This window comes from Suillus discolor, assembly GCF_016758755.1.
Source record: "Suillus discolor strain FC423 chromosome Unknown F5147scaffold_96, whole genome shotgun sequence".
Lineage (NCBI taxonomy): Eukaryota > Fungi > Basidiomycota > Agaricomycetes > Boletales > Suillaceae > Suillus > Suillus discolor.
The window spans coordinates 117,009-139,536 of record NW_024541343.1 but is presented as its reverse complement, the minus strand read 5'-3'; the positions used below and the strand labels follow the sequence as shown (position 1 = coordinate 139,536).

Genomic DNA, 22,528 nt, shown 5'->3' with positions numbered 1-22,528 from the left:
GGCGTCGGCTCTTTCATATTACTTTATGACCTCTTTTGAATCATCCTCATTGCTTTCGTCGTCGATGTCGCCCTCAAGCACTGACCAAAGCACGTCTCCGTCTATCACAGCGCTCAAGTCTCTACTCACTACAACACTTCGCATCACGACGACCGATAATCGAGTGTTCATTGGCACATTTATGGGCACTGACCAACTTTTGAATATCATCCTCGTTAACACTGAGGAGTACATTCTGGGAAACGAGACTAGTCGCTTTGTCGGCCAAGTCATGCTCCCCTGGCGCCTTGTCCTTCATGTCGAAGCATTTAACCAACAGAGTACTCCAAATGGCAAAGCAAAGGATGACAAGAGCTTGTACATCTAAATCGCAGTTCGAAGATACATTAAATGACTTATCCAAAATGGTACATCCATTGTCCTGTCCACCTCTCCTATATTCATGGTTATATGTGACAGAAATTCATGATCTCGCCTTCTCCTCGAGGAGCTCTTTTATCCACCGTCTGTTGTGAGGATTCAGTCGAATATGGGCCTTTTGTGGGCATCGCTGATGATGCGCAGAGCTGCTGTTCCGCGGTGCAGGATTCTTCATCATTGGCCAGCGCGCTAGCCCTTGTATTTGTCCTTGTAGATCCACGCCATCCCTACGTCGCTGGCACCTTGTGCGACCTACAGAACTACGTTAACATATAATTTGCAAGAATCACGCTGGTTGTACTCACAGCAGCGCGATACCACTTAGCAGCTTCTTTCTTATCCTTTTTGCACCCTTTGCCATTGGCTAGGCAAAAAGCGAGATCTTCTTGTGCATCCCCGTCGCCGAGGTTTGCAGCAACTCGATAGTAACTCTGGAGATTAGTGAGCACAGGTCTAGAGACAATCAGTGGCGACGTACGACTGCCATCTTGTAGTCCTTAGCCACGCCCCAGCCATGAAAGAAGCATTGCCCAACCTCGTAAATCGCTAGCACAAGCTCCGACTGAGGAAGATTCATTAGCGCTTCCATATGCAACCCCACAGATCGAACTCACTCTAACAGCCTTCACATCCATGCCTTCTCTCGCCTTGCCCAGATCATCCACAGCGCTTTCCGCGGCCTTTGTGAGCCACTTGAAACCACTTTTCTCGTTCTTCTCGCATCCCCACCCATGCCTCAGCGTCAATCCCCACAAGAGCATCCCTGTCCCACAGCCACCCTGTTCCTTTGCACTTTTCTCGAAGTAAAATGCGCTATCTTGTAGTTTGTTGGCCTCGTGGTATTGTATTCCTAGCTGGAGATATTCTTGTGGAGTTGAAGGCTCGGTAGAAGGTGAACGGTTGCCCGGCGAGGAAGGTGATTGGGTAGGGAAATTTGAATTGCCAGTTGGGGATGGAGAGCCATCGCTCAGACGGTAAAATGAATATGAGGTGGAGTATAAGCTTTCTGGTGAGCTTGGACGTACAGACGGGGGGTGAGAGGGGAGGTGTACATGGGAGGGGGATGAAAGGGTCGGGGAAGAAACAGCATAGTTTGGTTGAAGATAGGACCCTGGCGAGTGTGCATCAGATTGCGGCGTAGGCGACAAAAATTGGTTTTCAGGAAAGCTTACGCCCGTCTGGGGCGTAATTGGAACAAACGAAAGGGGGGTATGAGCGGTCAGTGGAGAACGGGTTCTTCGTGAATTTCGTTCAAGAACCTGGCGTTTCTGTTCTTCAGAGGAGATTATTGGTGGTCTGCCTGGCCTGGAAAAGTTTATGCGGGGAGTAGGGTCAACTATGGGTGACTTTCCGCCAAGTTTTGGCTCATTAGCGGCGACCTGCTTGTCGACATCCACGGGCTGGGAAACCACGACGGTTGGAACGGGAGTGCTTGAGTTTGACAGATGCATGTCATGAACCGAGGATTGTATGTTCAACACATTTGTGGAACCACTGGTAGGTTCTAGGGTGGTATGCCAAGCACGGTGGCTGTCTGTAGAAGCGCCGGGGGTGTGACTTTGCCGCAGTGAATACATGCTATTCTCTTCGTAATATGATTCAAGCTCGTCATAATATCCGTTTGATTCGTCCGTCAACGACAGAAACGACTTTCTGTTAAGATAGTCAGCATTGCTAGCTGTCGAATTACGGAATTGCGAGTGCAACAGAGGAGACTCGGGCACTCTCGGACTAGTTGCATAGTATGGCCTCGGCGGAGAAGTTGCATGCAAATCTTGGATTTGTAACGACGCCGGAAAACGAGTTGACCGAGAGGAAGATGGCACTGGGAAAGAGGGATTGATGGCAGTAGCCTGCTTCCGAGCCTCATGTTCTTCTTTCCGTTGGACGGCCTGTCGTTTAGACGAAGTTCGCCGAACCAAGGTGTCTAGTGGTGATGAATGGGCCAGGCGCACCTGGTTCTCATGTGATACCGCCATGATACTTGCAGCTGGTCGGCCTTGGCAAGGTAGGTCAGGATCTTAGGTTACTAGGGAGAACATGATAGCTCCACTGTTCATTAGTGTGTCCGACTCAGCGGACGTGTGGCAGATCACCGTTATGCCGTGCCTTTCAATGAACATTTGTTCTTGTCCTCACCCCACTTATTGTACATTATGGTAGGTAGGCTTGTCAGTACATATTGTATTATACGGCGCCTGAATGTGGTGGAGAACAATGATTTTGTTCTCGGCAAATGTACACACATTAATAACGTTAACGATATATTTATGTAACTCTAGATGCGACATTACTACTGCGCGCGGAGGGATCAATGATCCATGTCCTAACTGCAACAGCCGAGATGACATCATATCAGGCACAGCTGATCTGGCAGATGGCTGCTTCCCTTGAAGCTTGACCGGGACCTCTCTGTCTACCCCATAAATAGCCATTTCAGTTGGTCCATCAAAGCCCCTTCAGAAAAAGTGAAACAAACTGTCAAAACACCAATTGTATTATGTAAACTAAACCGACAGACCTGGTAATGTTGTCCCTCGACGTCAAGTTCATATAAAACAGAGGTCTGTGTAACCGGAAATCAGACAATCACATTAATCATCCGGTCTCACATATTGCCATCTCCACTTTTGGCTTGTCGGAAGCAGAAGTTTCTGAATCGCGCATGGTGGAGCTCAAGGCCTCAAAGTCCTGTTTGAGTATCCACATTATACATTCGAAGACCCACATATACACAACCTCCATATTCCTGAAATACCTGGTCAGTCGCCATGTTCATATTTCTTCACGAGCTCACCAACGAGTGAACGTACAGCCATAGCAATGCATTACATACCTTTTCTAAACAACACGTTTCATTCCTCCTGTCAAGTTCATTGGGAGTCATGGTTTGTGACACAGACCCTCGGTATCAAGGCAATGTTGGTCATTCGGTCTACTTCTGAGCTCGGTTGAAAGAACGGTAACGAAGGGCGTACCTACATATACTTACTTGGTCTCGAAAACTTTGAAAGAAGTGCAGAAGGATATTGTTAGCGAAAAGTAAGGGCAGGTTCGAGAGCTTCGCAGATGTGAATTCATCTCCTTTGCCCTTGGACCTACTGTGACACATGTCTGATTCGCGACTTGAAGCGACCGCCGCCATGCCAAGCATCAAGCTGCCAACATACAACATGACGTGGAGTAAACACGCGTTACCATCAAAGCCCGCTAGCCACTGCTAGTAATTTGCATCAACACTCAAGCTCCGAGCTTCACCTGAGTACAGATGTTGTTCTTTCAAAACTTGAGCAGAGTGGGGGCATGAACAACCTGTATACGGGGTCGCAGGCTGGAGGATCATCAATCAGTCATAACGTGTAATCAAAAATCGATTTTATACAGTATGCTCTCCGACATAGCGTGCACCACCTTGGCGCTTTTCGTGACAGAAGTAAATGTAAGTAAGAGCTGCTCTGATCCAACCGTGACCCCATCTACTCAGCCTTGTAGTCGGGACGCAGCGATCGCACAGTTCTGCCTGCACGCCAGATCTCCTGGTCGTCGATCTCCTTCAGCTCTTTTGCCAGATCTTGGCGGTACGTCGAGCGGCCGTTGAACTCCAGAGACTTGCGAGTCTCCGTCCCGTTTCGCACGCTCTCGTACAACTGCTCAAAGATAGGCGTGTTGGTCTTCTCGAAGATGGGTGCCCAGTCAAGCGCACCGCGGCGAGCAGTCGTGGAGCAGGCGTTGTACATGTAGTCCATGCTACAAACGATGAGAGAAAGGTGCACAAAAGGAAATATACACGTACCCTTTTTGTCCAATCAAGGGGTATAGAGATTGAGTGGCCTCCTCGACGGTTTCGTTGAAGGCTTCCGAAGGAGAGTGGCCGTTGGCACGGAGCACCTTGTATTGTGCGCAGAACAGACCCTCTGATGCACCGTCAGCTGAGAACGTATGCATCTTGTGTTGAGAATAGACTTACGGATGGCGCCCATGAGCACACCACGTTCACCATAGAGATCGGAGTAAACCTCCTTCTCAAAGGTGGTCTCGTACATGTACCCTGAGCCGACGGCGACACCGAGAGCAACTGCCTTTTCCATGGCCTTGCCAGTGACGTCCTGGAAGACGGCTACACTAGAGTTGATGCCACGACCCTCTTTGAATAGAGTACGGACAGTACGACCAGAACCTTTGGGCGCAACTAAGATGACATCGACGTCCTTGGGAGGTATAACCTTGGTGTCTTCCTTGTATACAACAGAGAAGCCATGCGAGAAGTAGAGGGTCTTGCCCTTGGTGATTAGAGGTGCAATGGTGGACCACGTTTGTGATTGTGCTGCATCAGAGAGAAGGTTCATGATAATCGTGCCCTGGTTGATGGCTTCTTCGATGGGGAAGAGAGTCTCTCCAGGAACCTAATCACATACCAGTTTACATTAGATGCCTAAAAGCCAAAGCAGAGGTGGACATACCCAACCGTCCTCCATGGCTTGCCGCCAGCTCTCGCCATCTTTACGGACACCAACGATGACATTGAGACCATTGTCACGAGCATTCAAACCTTGACCGTGGCCCTGAGAACCATAGCCAATGAGAGCAAGGGTATCGTTCTTGAAGTAATCCTGGAGCTTCGCGAGCGGCCAGTCACTTCGCTCGTAAACAACCTCCTCGGTGCCAGCAAAGTTAAGTGTCTTTACGCCCCGAGTAGCGGACTATATGCATGTAACCGTCAGCGCTTATCAGTCACGCCAATGCTTTTTTTTCACCTGGAGGGCAACTTTGCACGAGGTGCCTGCCAAAGCCTGACGAGCAAGCAAAGAGTAGGACGCGCTCTGTGCAGGCTTGGCTGCGATTTTTGCACCGGCACGAGGTGCACGGCGAGAAGCAGCACGTAGGGCTGAAGCTGAACGGGACGCGAAGGATGCCATGTTGAGTGGAAAAAAAGTCGGGAAGGGAGCTTAAGAAGCACTGCATAAATTTTATTGCTTAATACCGAGTCACTCGGCCGGCCTTGTCCGATATGCCAGCGAGGGTCACGTGCGCAAAACTATATGCATAGGAAGAAGTAACACTATTGATAAAATGAAACACAAGCAACCCATGAATGAATACATCCATCATATCCCGACTCGTCTTCTAGGTGTCTGACCAACCCGATTGCCTGCAAGGCCAGGATGTCTCGGCGTTCCAGGCACAATAATCTTTGAGCTGCTTCCACTCGAAACCTTGACTGCGAGAGCTTTCTCTGCCTCTTGCCGTGCATGACTGCAACAATCGTGAATAAAAAAACCATTTCGTCAGATCGTCGGTCACGTACTCTTCCCTTTGCTTCGCAATTTGCGATTCCAATTCAGCTTTTCTGGAGAATTCTCGATCGGCTTGTCGCCGCATTCCACGATCGTCGAAGTCCTTGAATTTGACCGAGTAGAACACCGCACCGAATTCAGCTACGATCATCATTAATATTTCCCGAGATGAACGTGTAAGACAGTGTCATACCTAGCCACATGGCATCAATCGCAGTGACCTGGGTCATGTACTCCTTCGAAGTCAAGATCAACTCGTGGTAAACAACGTATGTGGGGGTATCTTCATCGTCGTCAGCGAGACCCAGAAACAGAATAATCAATCACATACATCCAAGGCCATAAAGCGCACTTGTAGGATGCAGATGCGTCGGGAGACCAGTGCGAATATTTACATACTCGCCGATACCCTTCACACGTGCACATTGGTGGAAATAGCCAGCAGTGATAGCTTTCCTACGAAAAGGTCAATGAGACATAATTGATGCAGTTATTGTACAGTACCTGACGACATCAAAGTCTGTGCCAGCAGAAATAATCTCCATCTTCTGGAACTTCATTATGTCCTCTAACTGAGCCCTAACCTCACGAGCTTTGCGGAGCAGTTTTGGATGCAGAAAATGACGCGTAGCCCATTCATCACGGAATCTGCGAGTTAGAATGAGCACCCCGCGGCATTAATAAGATGAACGAACTGACCCATGACTCTTCCACTGGTTGAAAACATTCAACAGAGTCAGATGGTCACTTTCTGGTACGTTGAACTTTTCACGTGCGGCATCGGCCTCTTCCATCCTCTCTTTTGGTCTGTAGAAGATGCTTGGTACTGAAAGCATGGACACTATAGTCAACATCTCTGCTGAACATCTCATATCCACGGACGCAATAAGCATCTTGGCCATAGAGGGTTCCATGGGAAACTCGGACATTTTCCTACCCACAGGCGTCAAATCGCCAAGATTATCCAGCGCACCTAAAACCCAAAGTTGGTACATTGAATTTATGATGTTGGCTTGGGGAGGAGGGTCCATAAAGTCGAATTCAAGCAGGTTCTTGACGCCAAGAGACTTGAGGAGCAGAACAGTATTGGCGAGATTAGTGCGCTGAATTTCTGGGATGGTATTCGGGAACATCTCATTGCGAAACGCCATTTCTGTATACAGGCGGTAACAGAACCTGCAGAAATTTGAGGGAATTAATGTGATACAGCTAAAATGAACACATACCCGCTGCCTGTACGGCCGGCACGCCCAGTCCGCTGGTTGGCGTTGGCTTGGCTGACCGGTGTGATTTGCAGGGCATCCATTCCGACCTTTGGATTATACACCTTAAGCTTGGAGTAGCCCGCGTCGACCACATAAATAATTCCATCGACTGTCAAGGAAGTCTCGGCAATGTTAGTAGCTACGATGACCTTCCTTCGTCCATCAGGAGTGGCTTCGAAAATCTTAGCCTGCAGGTCGGCAGGCATCTGTGAATAGATTGGGAGCACTGCCAGAGGAGCGGGCTGATCAAGCTGTGCCAGTCGCTCTAAACAAAAGATTTAGAACATAGCGTCGTTAACAATTGAGACTTGCATACCGTTAATAACCTGACATGTGATTTCGATGTCTTCTTGTCCAGTCATAAATACGAGGATATCACCAGGGGGGAGCGAAAGATGGATTTGGAGAACCTGTTTTACAGCACTGTCTACGTAGTCCTCGCAAGGTGATTTTGAATGAAACATCTCCACCGGAAATGTACGCCCAGGAATGGTATAACAAGGGGCATTTCCATAGAACGCAGAAAACTGGGATCACGTCAGTCTCATTGCCAGAACAGTTGTAGAGAATATTTGCCTTGTCAGCATTCATGGTTGCCGATGTGACGATGAGTCTTAGATCTCTTCTCCGAGACAGAACTGGAACAAATGATGAGCCCAAGGTTGTTTAGCCGGGTAATAATAAGGCGTACTCTTACGAAGCAAACCCATAAGAACATCAGTGCTTAGTGAACGTTCATGTGCCTCATCCAGGATGATCACACTGTAACGGTCCAAATCACCTTCATTCAAAGATTCTCGCTGGAGAACACCATCTGTCATGTCTAGAAAACAAGATAAGTTAAGCTAAAGATGAGGGAAATGATACTGTACATTTGATCTTGGTTTCTGCTGATGTACAGTCCTCAAAACGAATCGCATAACCAACGGTAGAACCAAGCTTGCACTGAACAAAGGGTTAGCACAAAAATCAAGAAGATTATTTTGACACTTGCCTCCATCTCCTCAGCAACACGCTTTGCTACAGACATAGCGGCCACACGACGCGGCTGAGTACAACCAATGAGACCGTATGCGCAGTATCCATCCTCATAAAGAAACTGCGCCAGCTGAGTAGTTTTCCCAGAACCAGTCTCTCCCACGACGATGACAACTGTAGAACATAAATGTTAGCAGTGTAGACACAGCTGCATAGCATAAATCTAACCCTGATTTTCTCGGATCACCTTGAGAAGCTCATCTCGACATGCAAATGCAGGCAAATACTCTCTCTGCTCCTTCAGTGTCCTATTCTTTGCAAAGGAACTGACCCCAGTGGAAGCCTTCAAGTGGCTAGCGAACTTAGAATCCCCCTTATAATCCTCTTTCTCACCAGATTTCGCCTTTGCTTCTGCCAGAGCTGTAGGAAACATTCCAAATGGACTACGTGAATGTCCAACTCGAGCTGCGCCACAAGGGCAGAGAATGACCACGCACCTTCAGCTTCGGCTTCCTCGTCCTTCACGCCCATGATGTTACCGAGTTGTGTGCCACCAAGAGATGCAAGTTTGGCGGCTGCCTTTGCCCGCTCCGCCTGTTCTCGCTTCTCTTTCACCAGAGCACTCCCCTTCTTTGAAAAGATCGCCATGTCACTCGTAGGGTCGCGGATTGGATTGATGGGCTCGAGCTGCTTCGTGAAGATCGTCTTGCCATCCAAGAAAGGTGGCTTGATATCATGCACCATGACATGCACCGTCGACTCAGATTCGTCTTCGAAGTCAAGATCAACTTCCTTACGGGTCGCAACACCGGAAGTCAGCATCCGATTAGCTTCCCAGAGGTCATTGTCTGCATTCTACAGAGAAAGTCAAAACGAAAAGAAGAGATAGAATGTATATCAAGTCCCACATATTGCGCTTGCCTGGCCGATATTCTCCTCTACAAAAAACTTCAGTGACATTAAGCAACTTGCAGATGCGAACCAAATACCACTTGTTTTTTCGAAATCTCTGCGTCCTTCAATGCGGCGAGATCCTCGTATTGTGCCAAAGGGTTGTGTTCTTCGTCTCCAGCAACACCACCTTCTTCTGCTCCAGTATACCAATCACGGTCCAGCCGCAGCTGCTCCTCCTCCCATTCCCTTACATCGACACCAAGGAGTCCATCATCCTCCGGGCTTCCGCCTCTCGGAATGCGCGGTGTTGGCGCATCCCAAGCACGATTCCTTGCCCCTCCCCAGCCAGATCCTTCGCCCTCTTGTCGTCTTGGCGTTGAATCCCACCCAACATTAGGCACACGGACACTAGGCGCATCGCGGTTACTACTACCACGCTCTGAGTGGGGTGTAGAATCCCAGCCGCGTCCGTTTTGCCGATCCCTGTCGTGGCCTCGTCGAACCCATCCCCTATCATTATCCCGATTTGATCGTCGTTGGAAATCTCCGAGTCCTTGAGAAGTGTGAGACCGTTGCTCCTGCACGGCAGTGATTCCTTCTAAAGTGGTTACTTTGTAGTCAGAAACGACACGCCACATCGGGATATATTAGTCGTACCTTTCTGCTTTTCGCGGTTTCGTCGGTACTCCTCCAAGCGGGCCCGTGCGGGATCCGACAGACCGCCTGGATGAGACGGTGTCTCTTCTCCTCGCTGCCTCAAACTATTGCCTCGTCCGGTTGGCAAACTGGGGACTAGATGCAAGGTAAGATAATATTACGAAACTGCAACCTTGTCGTACCTTTGAAAAAAGTGTCATCACTCAGCTTCGGCTTTTTTCGAGGGCCGTTCTCGGATAGGGCCTGTTCTCTCTTTTCTTTCGCTAGTCGATCAAGGCCGAGCAGAGAGCCGCGAGGAGTTGGTGGTTCAATTGGCTTTGCAGGCTGACGGAAAGTGTGTCTCTGTAGATTATGAGCAATTATACGGAACAATGAGCGGTGATAAACGTACGGTATCGTCCCTCACGAGGCCGCCTTGCCGGATTGGATCAGGCTCGAGCACCTCGCTGTCATGGACAGTTATACCTTCGACAGGACGAGGAGCAATCCCAGAAGCCTCCTGCTTGACATGTGACAAGATTTCGTCATGCAGTTCGGTCAAAAAGGAATCTTGAAACTTGCCAAACGCCCGAGCCGCTGCAACAAAGTGTTAGCGAGCGCGCCTGGACTCCAGTGCAGAGAAACTCACCTTTGGCAAAGCCTTCAGCGGAATTGGTTTTAGCTATGTCAATAACACGCTCTGCGAGCAAGTCGTTTGGGTTTACTAGGTTCAATGCTCGTGAAAGTTGGATGGCAACCTGGTGCTTGAACCCATCGTCTGTATTCGAAGACATGAACCGCCTAATTCAGTCCAAGTTGTCTAGTCGTTGAATTGGTTAAAGAGGTCGCCGATGCACGTAGGCTTTAGCACATGAAACACTCAAGCCTAACTAAGGCCTTGCGCACTGGTGTTGGAGATATAGTCTTACGTCAGCGGCTCTTGCATAATTCGACACAGCTAGTCACATGCTGCTGGACCACAGACTACTACTACTAGTACTAGAGGCTACTGGGTACTAAGTAGTAAGTCCTAGCTAGGGAAGGACAGTCGTTCCTTCCAATCAAGACAAGTACTCGTGATTTTACCGCGAACGACAGACCGCTACGATCGTTCGGGCATAATTAAGTATGAAAGGGTATGCTCTCTTGATGTCTCTGATTATGACTCTTCCGAGGAGACTTCGGTCTGAATGCATCATGGCACTCAGCAACTGCCCCTGCTTTTTACAGTAATAAACCTTCCATGCTATCTATACGTCTCTATACGCATGCAACAGTGGTCTTTTCCCCGCACCATTAATGAAGCTTGTGATAGATCCGAGTCACGCGATTCAACAATTCTTCTGTCCGAGCCCAGTTGGGCCAAGATGAGAGGTGCACCGGAATGTTGTCGGAATAGCACACACATTGGCAAGAGTTCTCAGTGAGGGCCCCGCCAATAGATTATCTCTGTGGTGCGTTTTATTTTGAGCCCTCTGCTACTCTAGGATGTAAATGGTGTCACGAGTTCATTGTACAATTTTAACCTAGTTCTCCACGGCACTCGCGACTGAAGCAGTCAAATTTCCTATTTCACAAAAAGCGGGTCCATATGACAAGTTATGCAGGTGATCGATATGGTGCTCACAATAGGTACTGTCTTTCAAGACACTAACTGGTCGGCAGTCGGACGCTGCACTTTTTTTATTCAAAGCTTTCTCGTGATCGACGGTCTCTTTTGCGCAACTTTGTGTCTGGATGTTTCTCCGCCTCTACCACATGCTTCCTTCTCATGGGTCAAGGGAGCTCCTTCGCTATCATGTTGGCACTTGTGCCAATCCAATAGGTTGGAATATTTTTCGTTCTTTCCAAAGGGTTGTCTCCTAACCTGGGGCCGCCATGACTCCCGCTCTGCCGCATGGTATGCTTCACATGGACTTATCACGAGCTCAGAACTCCCCATCCATCAGGACTCACAGATAGGCTTAAATACAGAGACCGGGCAGGAGATTATACTCTCGTCCTACAGGCTATCGTTCACCATGAAGTTCAACGTTGTTAATGTCAGTTTCGCTCTTGCTTCGCTTGCCGGATCGGCCTTGGCAGGTGCAGTCTACACTCTCAACGACAAAATCGTTGGCGAAGGCTTTTATAACTCTTTCAATTTCGAGGCCATCCCCGACCCAACTGATGGGCGTGTGTATGTCTACCCCGCACGCAATTTGTTCCGTTTCTTAGTTGATGACAGGACATATGTGAACCAGTCAACGGCACAGATGCTTAACTTGACTTATGCCACGAGCAACACCTTCATCATGCGCGCGGATGACACTACAGTCTTGACCCCCAGCGGGCCAGGTCGGAATTCCGTCAGGATTCGGTCTAACAGCCAGTACACGCAGCACGTTGTTGTGTAGGTGATCCCTCATGAATATCTCACCGACTGACGAATTTCGATGGCAGCTTTGATATGCAGCATATGCCTGAAGGATGCGGGTGAGCCTCTTTTGTTCATCCGAGGAGTTATGTTGCGCATTTATCTTAACACAGAACATGGCCTGTAAGTAGTTGGCACCGACGAAATAGGCTTATAGTAACGGATCATAGGCTGTCTGGGAAACCAACGAATCCAATTGGCCTGCTGGTGTTTGTTTTTTTCCTTGCGTGCGATAGCTCTAATCCTGACGTAGTTACTTTTTACTAGGGCGAAGTCGATATCGTCGAAGGCGTGAACAATGTGGAGCCTAACCAGTCTACACTCCATACTAGCCCTAGTTGGTTCAGCATCATTTTATAGATGTGCTATTTTCAACTCCTATTATCGCGCAGATTGCACCATGCCAAACTCCACTACCCAGTTAGGGTATGTTCCAAATCGGCATCGCACAAAACCGTCCGACTAAGGTTCTAATTGTTTAGCACTACGGTTTCAACCAACTGTGACACTGCGGGTAAGGCCATCATTGCTCGCTTCAATCTCTAACTAAAAGGCCACAGTCGATGGAAATGCAGGTTGTGGTGTACAATTAACAGAAGACTACAATAGTTTTGGTCCAGGATTCAACAGTATCAATGGAGGATGGTGCGTTACTGTAAATCATGATTAATACTCTTGCTCCTTACAGAATCTTCTGTAGGTATGCTATGGAGCGCACAAATAGCTACATCAAAGTTTGGTTCTGGGAGAGAGACGATGAATCTGCTCCCTTTGATGCTACCACCGGTGCATCGAGCATCGACACCAACCTCTGGGTAATAGTCCTTACATCTGTTGGATTAATGCTCACGTACGATCCGACTGCTAGGGAACTCCTGCCGCTTACTTCCCAAACACCGACTGTGACCTTGCGTCTCACTTTGATGCCAATAACATTATCATTAACTTGACGTTCTGCGAGTCTTGCCTTGCTTGTCGTGTTATGCCAGGCTAATACAACGTACAGGTGGCGACTGGGCAGGCAACTCAGCCGTCTATGCTGCTTCTGGATGCCCGTCAGACTGCGTGACCTACGTCGACAGTAAGTGCTCACCCAACGTCTAGTGCGATTGCAAACCCCTCAGACAATCCGCAGATAACCCTACCGCGTTCACAAACGCCTATTTCCAATTCTCGTCCATTAACGTCTACACGTAGATTATCGCAGGAATGCTGTAAAATAGTTTTTTCAAGAATCCACTTGTTGTACATGTGTAACGAAATGTGGTACATAAACCAGATGCCATCGAACTCGATGTACCTCGTGTAAGTAATCACGTCTTATTAGGCAATCGTTCATAGCGCTCAGATACCCAGACACAAGGCATGTCGTTAGCTGAACCAGCGCCCATCTTATGTAATTGTCAACATGGCTTGTCATGTGTAAGTAATGCCTGAACACATGATGCTGAAGAATCGGTCTTTGTATAAAACATATATGAATTCATCGCGTGGGAGGAGGAATCAACGGGGATCACTTGGATCAATGAGTTTCAGAGTTATGAGGTATTGCTTCCCTGGCAATCACCGAAGGACACGCTGTCGAGTGGTTACACATACCGCTTCTTCCCTCTAAAATCCCCATATCGGTCTGCTTTGGGCATCCTCCCGAACTTCGGCTCCGCAGTTTCTGGAACAAGCGTGAGCTCAATTCGTGAAGGAGACTTTGCGAAACTCACTGAGTATCTCCTTGTAAACCGCGGGAACTCCTTCACTCCAAACCTCTCGCCACATATGGACACCTCCGCCTACATTCTTATCTAGGCCATGTTTCTCCATAAATGCTCTTACGTCAAAACCTGTACGCTTGTCCTTCGCAACCATATGAATAGATAGACGGGAGTGTTGGGGTAGGAGTAGAACGGTATAGCGGTGGTAGTTAGTTCCACGTTGCGGGTGAGGAGGTATATAGGCAGTGTGGGTGTTCAGGTTTGGCACTGGGGAGGGAGAAACGCTCGAAAGAGGGATATTCGGTCTGAATAGAGGTCAGGCGGCAAATTGAAGGAAAAGCCTATTGCTCACTGAAGCCAATGTAGATACGTCTGGAATGTTTTATTGGTCTCATCAGGAAAATCTGTCACTGGTTCAGTGCTGGTCACTTGTAGTTCAACACCGACTGACCCGGATCGATCATTAAAAGAGTATATAGTCGCTCCTCTGGATGAAAAACAGTTGTATATATCTTAGGAGGCTCCACAGTCTTGAGGCACTGTCAGCGGAATGAATGCGCGAATGACCTGCTCTACATACCTGTTCTGGAAGAAGAAATACTCCTGGTTCAACGTGCTCGTACACGGCCTTTGAAACCGTAGCCTGAAGCCCTGCATTCGACTTGACTTTTGGGAAGTTGACCCTGAGGTCCAGCGAGGGATGGATATCAGGCAGAACGTCCGGCACGACCTTCATCTGGTGGATACGTTCCATCTACAAAATGTGATATTGAGAAACATTGCCGAACTGCTTGATGCACACTTACCAACAAATCTAATGCACCTTCTTTCCTCCACCGCTGCTCCAAAAGGTGCCTGTCCACGGCTTTAGACATGTCCGCTGAAGGACTGTGAACATACGCAACGTCCAGTCAAGGACTTGCTTACCCATTCCATTAGCACATTTCCACCTCACTTGAGGAAAATTTATCTCGCTCTGCACTTCTAGAATTCTGAGCTTGTCCTCCATCATCCGCAGCGCGTGCTGGTCAGGCTGAGGTGTCTCCTTTTCACGCGCAATGGCTCCCTCCAAAGCCGTTACTTCATCCTTGAGCGCCATTGAATCTTCTTTGATGACCTTCAGTGCTTCATCGAACGCAGGAAGAACACCGAATGCGAGAGGCCTATTCCATTCACGCGGATGTTGCAGCGAAATTCTAGGCCGACGTGTTCTAATTGCCCGAGGATGCTTTTGTGGTGCCACGGGTTCGCCGGATGACTGAGAATGCGAGCCGTCAGTGTCTACAGCTGTCGATGCGAGGGCTACTTGTTTTGTCGCACTTCGCTGCGCAAAACCAACAGCCCAGGGTTGGACGCGGCGTAGGGCTAGCATTACGACGGGAATAGTCAGCCGGCCTACTCCTTCGAAGAGAAGGTAATAAAGGCTCAATTTTAATTTAAAACTAGTGAGTGAAATTTCTCTTGACTCCGGAAAAGGAAATTTCTGGGAAGCACTGCACGGACTCGATGATCAGGACATACTTGGTATGAATAGCAAGAGCGTATACAAATTGTATATATCTATAGTGTATCAATCAAGCAATGGTATCGTAGATGCAGTCAGATATAGAAGCGCGATATGATAAATAATTGTAAGGACAACAAGTAGATTAGTATGGAAAAATGGAACATAAAATTACTTATAAACAGAAGTCAAGAGCAAATTATGCACGACGAAGGGATACAACAGCTCGCACAATATATACACCGATAACAACAAAACAGACGACCTAGAAAGTGGAGAAACACAGAGCAGTGCGGGGAAGACTAGCCACGACCCGGTCCTGCCGGAATCGATATTGAAACTCTGCAATTTGACTCAGGATGGAGTGGCACAGATAACAGACTGACACATACCTCCATCGCGCACAACAGGATTTTGACAGCGACGGCGTTCTTCTTGTTCTTCTCGTTCCATTTCGATTTCGTATGGTGCTTTGTAACCAGGTATCCGGATCCCGATCTTGGGAGGTGAATGTTTGGGTTCCCAGCGACCACCGCCTGTTGCTTTACAAATGATACTGGACCTCCGTAGTGGATATGCGTCCAGTTCGCCGTACGATGGTTGAGGGACCTCGAATTCAGTAGGAGATAAGACAGAAGTGGGTAATGGAATATGTCCGGTGCTGAAATGAGATGAGCTCCGGGCAACGCGAACGGGTCGAGAGGGGGGTACTGGGCTGTCCACAGGAGATGCACAAACAGACGAATTGGGAGAAGGAGCTCTAGAATCTACCGGAGACTTGACAAGCATAGGAGTGGATGGTCTACCGTCTGGAGTGCGAGGCGAATTACAACCATAGATCTGGTCCCAACAGTCATCGCAGACCTTCTTCACGAGAACTGGTGACGTTGGACTGTCGTAATTTGAGATAGGCACATTCCGCGGAGGATGAAGGAAATCGAGATTAGAAACGTCAAGTAAATGGGTTGAACGGGTGGTGCACTGGTGGCAAAAAACGCCACCGCACTTTCTGCAATGCTGTTATGTACAATTAACGTTCTAGACTAACTCATAAGATGTAAAATTCGAGCTCACATGACGCCGCTCAAGAACCGAGAACTTGATGTGGCAATAAAAATTATCACATGTAGCAGCGAGAGAATCGGGCTAAGTGCGGTGAGGTGAGTATAGTGAACAACGAAGTGTGTCAGCATTGGACTGCACCTTCCAGAGGCTCCTTGGCAATAGAACTGCCAGATGTTCGTTGGTACGTGGGGGTAAGGCAAGATAGAGGCGAGAGTCAGATGTTGGGGAAGAGCCTTTACAAAATTTGTCAGAAAAAAGATCCAGCATATGTCTCTCAACAGTAATACCTTCTGCCAGAGAGGAAGCGTCAGAGGAGCATTCTGAGTCATTAGAAGTTAATGAGCCAGCGTGGGCCATCGTAGAATGTGCCTTGGCAGCAAGGTTGGCCAGTACAGTAGCAACTTGAAGAACAGACATGGCGGAAGAAAGTGTGGTGAAGAATTAAATGTGCAGGCCGCAATACCGAGTTCATCTCTTCCGTTGCTACAAGTTATATCGAATTCCATCATTGTCGTGGGAATCTCTGGGAGACCGTCACTACAACGGCGCTATTTCGAACCTTGAAAAATTGGACTTTTCTAGTATATTGTAATTAGCCGAGCCAGGCCGACCCTTGCAACAACCTTGGCTGGAGCCGCCCGAAGCCGCTCAACGGGCTTCTTGTCATTGGAGGATTCAGTGGAAACGAACAAAAGCCAAATCGATTTTATAACGTATATCAATGCCGCGGAGTTTCACGGAGTGTCGGGAAAATCCCTGGGAACCAAACTGTGCCGGATTGTGCGGTCGGTTAAGTTTTGTTTCGACATGTTCCAGCCGCTCTTCCCAGCACAGTCATGTGTGACAAGGTCAATACACATGCCACCGAAGCTTGGCTACTCCAGGGGCCGAATATTGCATTGTCGAATTTCAACGTTGTTTATATGCGATTTATTGTCTTAGTCACTGCACCTTGAGGGATGCGCAAAAGCCTCATGTAAGCAAAGACAATCGTTCATACAGTAACATAAAGGAATGTATGTTTCCAATAATCACAGTGGGTGTGGCAAATAGGATAAAACTCAAAAGCAACCAGAGTTAAAAGCAGTACATACAATCTCACGAAAACACAAGCGAATGGTTAACCATGGCGTCCTCCTCTCGCGCTGTCAAAATGCTCGTCCAGAAACCGTCCGCCGCCTGGCCCGCGTCGTGAATTCTTCGCAGCCAGTGGAGATTCTGCGAGACGCCCGACAGGGGCGAAATTACGACCAATTGGTGTGATGTCAGGGCCAGAGGAGAGATGGGTAATTGGAAGTTGCGAATCATCCGCACCTCCCAACAAATGGTGTCCAAACCGACGGTTTGACATGCCCTCGCTAGGTCTAGTGGGCGTGTGGAACAACTCAGGACCGCGTCCCTGCCAAAAATTATTCTTTGGTGTTGCAAATGGAGCGCCAAACCTGATACCGCGTGAAGGTGTCGATGTTGGATCAAATGGAGATTCGTCAGCCACGAATGGCTCAGCACAACCAGGTGTCATTGTGTATACACGAACACTTTGAGAGGAGAGTTGTGGTGTCCGTGGACCAGGCTGGGAAGATGCTTCATCCCACGAAGAACCAGAGGAAAAATAAGGGCCCGCCCTTCGGCCAGGTGGGGTCATGGGTGGGCGTGGAGAGCTGTTCCATGGGACTGCTGGCGAGGGGTTAAGGCCCACATGAAAGAAGGGTGGGTCGTAGCTTTTGTCATGCCTTAGCTTCTCTTCAGTTGGCACGAACGTCGGCTCGAATGACGGCAAGATATCTGGAGGGGGTGTTTTGGCACAGCTACCACAAAACCAGGGATCTTCCTCCCTGCCCAAGTCTGCGACACTTCGAATGCCAATGCATTGTAGATGGTACCAAGTATGACATTCGTCACATTGAACCAACTCTCGGCCATCATCGCTGCCTCGACAAATACAAACAATTTCATCATCAATGTCATCGTCGGTGGGTTTACGCTGCGCTCGTCGAAACGAGAACTGTCTGATTGATCGCTTCGATAGCAATGCAGTTCTGGCATCAGCTGGATCGCTCGGAACAACGGATACCGTTGTTGGACCACGATCTCGATTCTGTGAACGAGCGAGAAGAGGGTACGTTTTGCCTCTACCGCTACCGAACCCGGGACGCACTGTTTGATTCTCAAACAAACTCTCTTCGTCGTCTTCATCATCCGAATCCCGGCTGAGGAAATTTTCAATGTACCGCAAGCGTTGTTCCTCCTCCATTTTGGAAAAATCATCGCACTGCTCCGAACGCAAGCGCCACGGAAATTGGGCGTCTGGCCAGTTTGGAACATCAGCATTTGCTTCTAATTGCAAATGGAAGGTCTTTTGGTCTCTTGATTCATCCATGGAAGGTGTCTTCTTCTTTTTCCGGTAACGCTTCTTCTTCGATGGACTAAGTTTATTTGGACTGGGTGGATCGGAGGGTCCAATATCCATCAAGACTCTGCCATATCCTTCTACCTCAACTGGAGCTAGTTTTGACCGTGAGGAGGAAACATGGGAAGAACTCCGGAATGCGGACAATCTGTTCTGTTGGCGGAGCTCCTGCTCGCTGACCAAAGGAAATGCTTCAGGTTCTCCAGAAGGATCCAGATCCCCAGGATCCGCAGGTCGCTGTAGGTCCGTGCGCTGAACAGTGAAGTAGTGAGAGGGTCAGCACGCCCGCCGAGGCCAACTGGGATCGGTACATACATAGCGATCATACCCTCCTGCCATCAAACTTTCTTCAAAGCTTTCGTCAGAAGTTTGCTGAAATAACATCAACCGCCGCCCTTTGATAGGACTCTCCGTTACTCCGATCGTTGCGGCTGCCCGCTGTCCTTCTATGCCGTCTACATCAAGAGGGGGTGGTGACTCTATACGCTTTGCACGCTTGAGGTAATCAGGCCTCCGTGCCTCCGCTTCTCGTGTGAGGCTGATCTGATTCTCTAACAACTGTGCACGGATCCGAGCCATCTCCCCTCCGACCTCTTCGCTAAGTTCCTGTGATGCAGAAGGTGGTAAAGAAATGCTGTTAGACGGAAGTAGGAAGTCGGTTGATGAAGCTTGAGATGCCGGACGCTTTCTATTCGGAGTGGCATTCTTGACCTCCATTGATTGTTGCGTGGTCGCGCTGTATGTATTATCTTGCGCGACATAGATGTGAGGGCGGGGAGAATGTTCTGCTGTGCCTCCGACGGATCCATTTGGGGAACTATGAAAGTGTTGAGTATTACAACATAGTCGGCGTTTGTGAATGAACCAACTTTGTGGGCGGCGTTCTTCTGATAATCCGAGGGGGCGAATGACTAATGGGATTCAGCAACATTCATGAAAATGGACCTATAAGGTATACATACCTTCTCTCGTCGTTCTTTCCGTGAGGTCCGTTTGCACGAGAACGAACCACGAGTGGGCTGAAACTAAACATAATGACTCTACACATAAGACCAAATCAAGCCATACCTGGAATCTGGTGTGATCATTTTATGGGGCCTAAATGTTGGAGATAAAGCAGCAGGATATCTACATCGGATATCTAGTTCACATCGATTCAAACCAGTCAGTCACACTCACGAGATGGATCTAAAGTCTGTTGGCACGACGTCCTCCAGCAAGCTGTACGACATAATTACTCCTGCTTTGTTTCCTTTAGAAAGTTAAATGACATACTTACATTTGACCTCTGGGAGTAATGTTCGATTGCCCATATGCACCAAGATTACTAGGGCTGTAAGAAGAGTACAGTTAGCGTCTTGCGTGGACACGCGTATTGAATTTCCTTGAGTGAGTGAAAGTTAAAGATTTGCAGATTCGCAAATGCCACTTGCGACAGTGAACAGATAGGGTAAATATCAAAGCGGACATGCTCACCTCAGCGGCGTAGGAAGATGTACATGTTGAGTTGAAAAGGGAGGTAGCAAGCCATTTACAGGCCTTGTTGGACTATCAGGTGTGTCAGATTACGTATCCGTACTGTATGTACCATTTACTCACCTAGCATCATCTGATGATGCACGCCCCCTCTCGGTGTACTCATTCGTTGAACCAGGGGTTTGGTGGTATGTGAGGTGCGAGAGCCACATTGTCTCTGACATATCTGGTGTCCTCAGTACGCTAAGCTGCGGTATACTGTTTCCTGTCACAGTAGGTGCGACCTCGTTGCTCGTTTTTGTGGATTTGTCAGACACGGCCATGGGACTCTGGCTGCCGCCTCAGGGATACGCCAAGGATCGGAAACAGGTCCAAGAGCTGCGAAAGATCGATCAGACTATGAAGATTCGATAGGCTTTTCCTTTTTGTCTTGACCAGCCCTTCACAGCTGGATTGAAGAGGGATTAAAGGTGAACTTGCAGACAAATGAGTCTATCTTCTAATTAGCTTACAACCTCGAAGATTACATAACCACAGTTTGATCCGAAAATGATGCTATACACTGAACTAGCAAGTACTGAACCTTCTGAACCTTCAATTTTACTGTAATCAGCTCTAAACTTCAACATGCCCGTGCGCGCCATTGAATTCTATAGTGGCATAGGTGCTTCATGGATATCGATGTGACCGAGCTTTTCTTAAAATCACTTCGTAGGTGGCCTGCATCTCGCACTTCGCCAAAGTTGTGTGGCATGTTCCCCTGTGAAAGCGTTCGACTGGGATCAAACTGCATGTCAGGTATATGCAGCTAACTATGGCGCCGAAATAATTACCAGGGTAGGTCGACCTTTGATACATGATTCTCTGGCATTGACCAATTGTGCGAGGTCGTGTGTCCTTTTCGTAGATAGACATATCAACACTTTCTGCGGCAGATCTTTTACACCTGGATGCTGACGTTTGGCTCCTATCCCCACCATGCCAACCTTATACCATTTTGAACCCTGATGCTAGAGGAGAGGCCGACCCTAGAGCAAAGTCATTTCTTCATTTGATCGATCATGTTTTGCCGGACCTCATTGCCCAGGACTATCAACCTCGCTACATACTCATCGAGAATGTAGCAAGCTTCAAGGTCAGTCTACATCATCCCACGGCGTACATTGTCCAATCTTGATGTAACATCGACAAGGACTCGATAACAAGGAGACATTTAGTCGATACCCTTCAACGGTTCGGCTACGTTGTCGCTGAATTTCTTCTCACTCCTGTACAGTTTGGTATCCCAAATTCGCGACTAAGATACTACCTTCTTGCGAAATTATCCCCCCTCCGGTTCTCTAGCCTTCATGAATCTCAATTCGACCGAGTTCACGAGAAGATACCAGGAACTGCATTAGACGTTCCTATACACTCCCTAAAGGAATATTTAAACCCTACCAACGAGGATGGAATTCCTCTACGTCACAGCATCCACGATCGAGTACTTTCAAAGTGGGGTCGTTTGTTCGACATCGTACTGCCATCTGATCGGCGGACCTGTTGTTTCACGAGGGGTTTGTTTACTCTAGCGCTGACTATTTCGTTTACCAATTTTACCCTAGGTTATACACAACTTGTTGAGCGTGCAGGTTCCATACTTCAGATGAATGAGGATCTTGATGTGAGTTTACAGCCGTAATGTTGAAACTTGAATTTTGAACTGAAGTAAGGCAGACCACCGAGATCTTTGACAGGTTTCTTGAAGCTCAATCACGGGGAGCTGAAGACGCCGTCCGTATCCTAGATCAGCTACACCTTCGCTATTTTACTCCCAGCGAACTCCTGAAGATCTTTCGATTCGAGGAGCAAGAGTCCAACCAAGAATTTTTGTGGCCGCCCACCATATCTCTAAAATCACAGTACCGGCTCATTGGCAATAGCGTTAATGTGGAAGTGAGTGAATGTTCTTTGATACCAGAAAATTTTGGCGATTCCCTATATAGGTCGTGCGGTGCCTGATCGATTATCTTTTTGATGGTGATGAATTTGGTTAACGTGATTCTTATCTCTTCCTCTTTTGTTCCACTTCCTTGATAGCAGCATTGGTTTCGTGAAACCATGTAACCCTACCCTTTACTTCTATCGGCCAGAGCCCAGAGCCGCAAAAATGTGTTCAGGTTCTGTACCTACAATCAGGCTAGTCCATGGTTCAGCTTCAAAATCTAATTCACCGGCCTAGTGCACTATATTGAGGTGTCTAGTTTTACTTCATCTGTTGCCCACATTTAATTATTTAATTATTTAATAATGGTATTCAAAGGTACACTTTGAAACTATTATGAAAGTGTATCAAATCTAAGAAATCATTGTAATTTTAACGTAACCCTTATCTCAATCACCAGTCATTGCAAATGACTCAAGGTGGGAATTTCCGACATATGCTGCGGATGCGGTCAGATGGTGGATATCAGATGTGCTC

General features: G+C 48.1%; 9 protein-coding genes across 9 annotated transcripts; 3 read left to right on the top strand and 6 right to left on the bottom strand.

Annotated features, from left to right (window-relative positions):
- Position 1: 1 nt before the first annotated feature.
- Positions 2-592, top strand: F5147DRAFT_440542 (uncharacterized protein). The gene has a single exon (XM_041429883.1). The coding sequence runs from the start codon at positions 26-28 to the stop codon at positions 365-367; it is 342 nt and encodes a 113-aa protein (XP_041286579.1). The 5' UTR covers positions 2-25; the 3' UTR covers positions 368-592.
- On the bottom strand, positions 130-2,473 carry F5147DRAFT_764289 (uncharacterized protein). Its single transcript, XM_041440695.1, has 4 exons — positions 1,035-2,473; positions 899-982; positions 726-851; positions 130-672 (listed from the first exon to the last, which is right to left on the bottom strand). The coding sequence occupies exons 1-4, from the start codon at positions 2,397-2,399 to the stop codon at positions 610-612; spliced, it is 1,638 nt and encodes a 545-aa protein (XP_041286578.1). The 5' UTR covers positions 2,400-2,473; the 3' UTR covers positions 130-609.
- Positions 2,474-3,695: 1,222 nt separating this feature from the next.
- On the bottom strand, positions 3,696-5,367 carry F5147DRAFT_723697 (uncharacterized protein). Its single transcript, XM_041438991.1, has 5 exons — positions 5,175-5,367; positions 4,881-5,120; positions 4,388-4,823; positions 4,214-4,334; positions 3,696-4,167 (listed from the first exon to the last, which is right to left on the bottom strand). Exons 1-5 carry the CDS (start codon positions 5,334-5,336, stop codon positions 3,897-3,899), a joined length of 1,230 nt encoding a protein of 409 aa, XP_041286577.1. The 5' UTR covers positions 5,337-5,367; the 3' UTR covers positions 3,696-3,896.
- On the bottom strand, positions 5,367-10,396 carry F5147DRAFT_723693 (pre-mRNA splicing factor). Its single transcript, XM_041438990.1, has 20 exons — positions 10,137-10,396; positions 9,900-10,084; positions 9,691-9,850; positions 9,509-9,643; positions 8,947-9,449; positions 8,866-8,895; positions 8,455-8,812; positions 8,186-8,377; positions 7,974-8,131; positions 7,852-7,924; positions 7,671-7,802; positions 7,556-7,617; positions 7,296-7,506; positions 6,941-7,244; positions 6,414-6,890; positions 6,219-6,362; positions 6,046-6,170; positions 5,908-5,997; positions 5,726-5,855; positions 5,367-5,673 (listed from the first exon to the last, which is right to left on the bottom strand). Exons 1-20 carry the CDS (start codon positions 10,279-10,281, stop codon positions 5,526-5,528), a joined length of 3,762 nt encoding a protein of 1,253 aa, XP_041286576.1. The 5' UTR covers positions 10,282-10,396; the 3' UTR covers positions 5,367-5,525.
- A 1,112-nt stretch (positions 10,397-11,508) lies between these two features.
- F5147DRAFT_586329 (glycoside hydrolase family 16 protein) lies at positions 11,509-13,100 on the top strand (the record flags this gene model as incomplete). Its single annotated transcript, XM_041431919.1, has 13 exons — positions 11,509-11,666; positions 11,715-11,879; positions 11,930-11,962; positions 12,017-12,026; positions 12,074-12,112; positions 12,171-12,240; positions 12,296-12,329; positions 12,386-12,417; positions 12,464-12,548; positions 12,604-12,718; positions 12,772-12,863; positions 12,893-12,984; positions 13,039-13,100. The coding sequence occupies 13 exons, from the start codon at positions 11,509-11,511 to the stop codon at positions 13,098-13,100; spliced, it is 987 nt and encodes a 328-aa protein (XP_041286575.1).
- A 252-nt stretch (positions 13,101-13,352) lies between these two features.
- F5147DRAFT_440273 (phosphatidylethanolamine-binding protein) lies at positions 13,353-15,106 on the bottom strand. The gene is made up of 7 exons (XM_041429882.1): positions 14,540-15,106; positions 14,419-14,492; positions 14,193-14,366; positions 14,064-14,142; positions 13,965-14,016; positions 13,622-13,917; positions 13,353-13,572 (listed from the first exon to the last, which is right to left on the bottom strand). Exons 1-7 carry the CDS (start codon positions 14,982-14,984, stop codon positions 13,493-13,495), a joined length of 1,200 nt encoding a protein of 399 aa, XP_041286574.1. The 5' UTR covers positions 14,985-15,106; the 3' UTR covers positions 13,353-13,492.
- Positions 15,107-15,119: 13 nt separating this feature from the next.
- F5147DRAFT_723686 (FYVE zinc finger-domain-containing protein) lies at positions 15,120-16,848 on the bottom strand. Its single transcript, XM_041438989.1, has 5 exons — positions 16,469-16,848; positions 16,320-16,414; positions 16,191-16,262; positions 15,509-16,133; positions 15,120-15,458 (listed from the first exon to the last, which is right to left on the bottom strand). The coding sequence occupies exons 1-5, from the start codon at positions 16,596-16,598 to the stop codon at positions 15,382-15,384; spliced, it is 999 nt and encodes a 332-aa protein (XP_041286573.1). The 5' UTR covers positions 16,599-16,848; the 3' UTR covers positions 15,120-15,381.
- A 248-nt stretch (positions 16,849-17,096) lies between these two features.
- Positions 17,097-20,576, bottom strand: F5147DRAFT_723679 (uncharacterized protein). Its single transcript, XM_041438988.1, has 9 exons — positions 20,191-20,576; positions 20,068-20,139; positions 19,871-19,924; positions 19,771-19,812; positions 19,660-19,719; positions 19,554-19,610; positions 19,461-19,502; positions 18,907-19,408; positions 17,097-18,843 (listed from the first exon to the last, which is right to left on the bottom strand). The coding sequence occupies exons 1-9, from the start codon at positions 20,388-20,390 to the stop codon at positions 17,302-17,304; spliced, it is 2,571 nt and encodes an 856-aa protein (XP_041286572.1). The 5' UTR covers positions 20,391-20,576; the 3' UTR covers positions 17,097-17,301.
- A 67-nt stretch (positions 20,577-20,643) lies between these two features.
- Positions 20,644-22,398, top strand: F5147DRAFT_723672 (S-adenosyl-L-methionine-dependent methyltransferase). The gene is made up of 7 exons (XM_041438987.1): positions 20,644-20,731; positions 20,783-20,904; positions 20,975-21,202; positions 21,260-21,623; positions 21,672-21,730; positions 21,784-22,002; positions 22,053-22,398. The coding sequence occupies exons 1-7, from the start codon at positions 20,695-20,697 to the stop codon at positions 22,101-22,103; spliced, it is 1,080 nt and encodes a 359-aa protein (XP_041286571.1). The 5' UTR covers positions 20,644-20,694; the 3' UTR covers positions 22,104-22,398.
- The last annotated feature ends 130 nt before the right edge of the window (positions 22,399-22,528 follow it).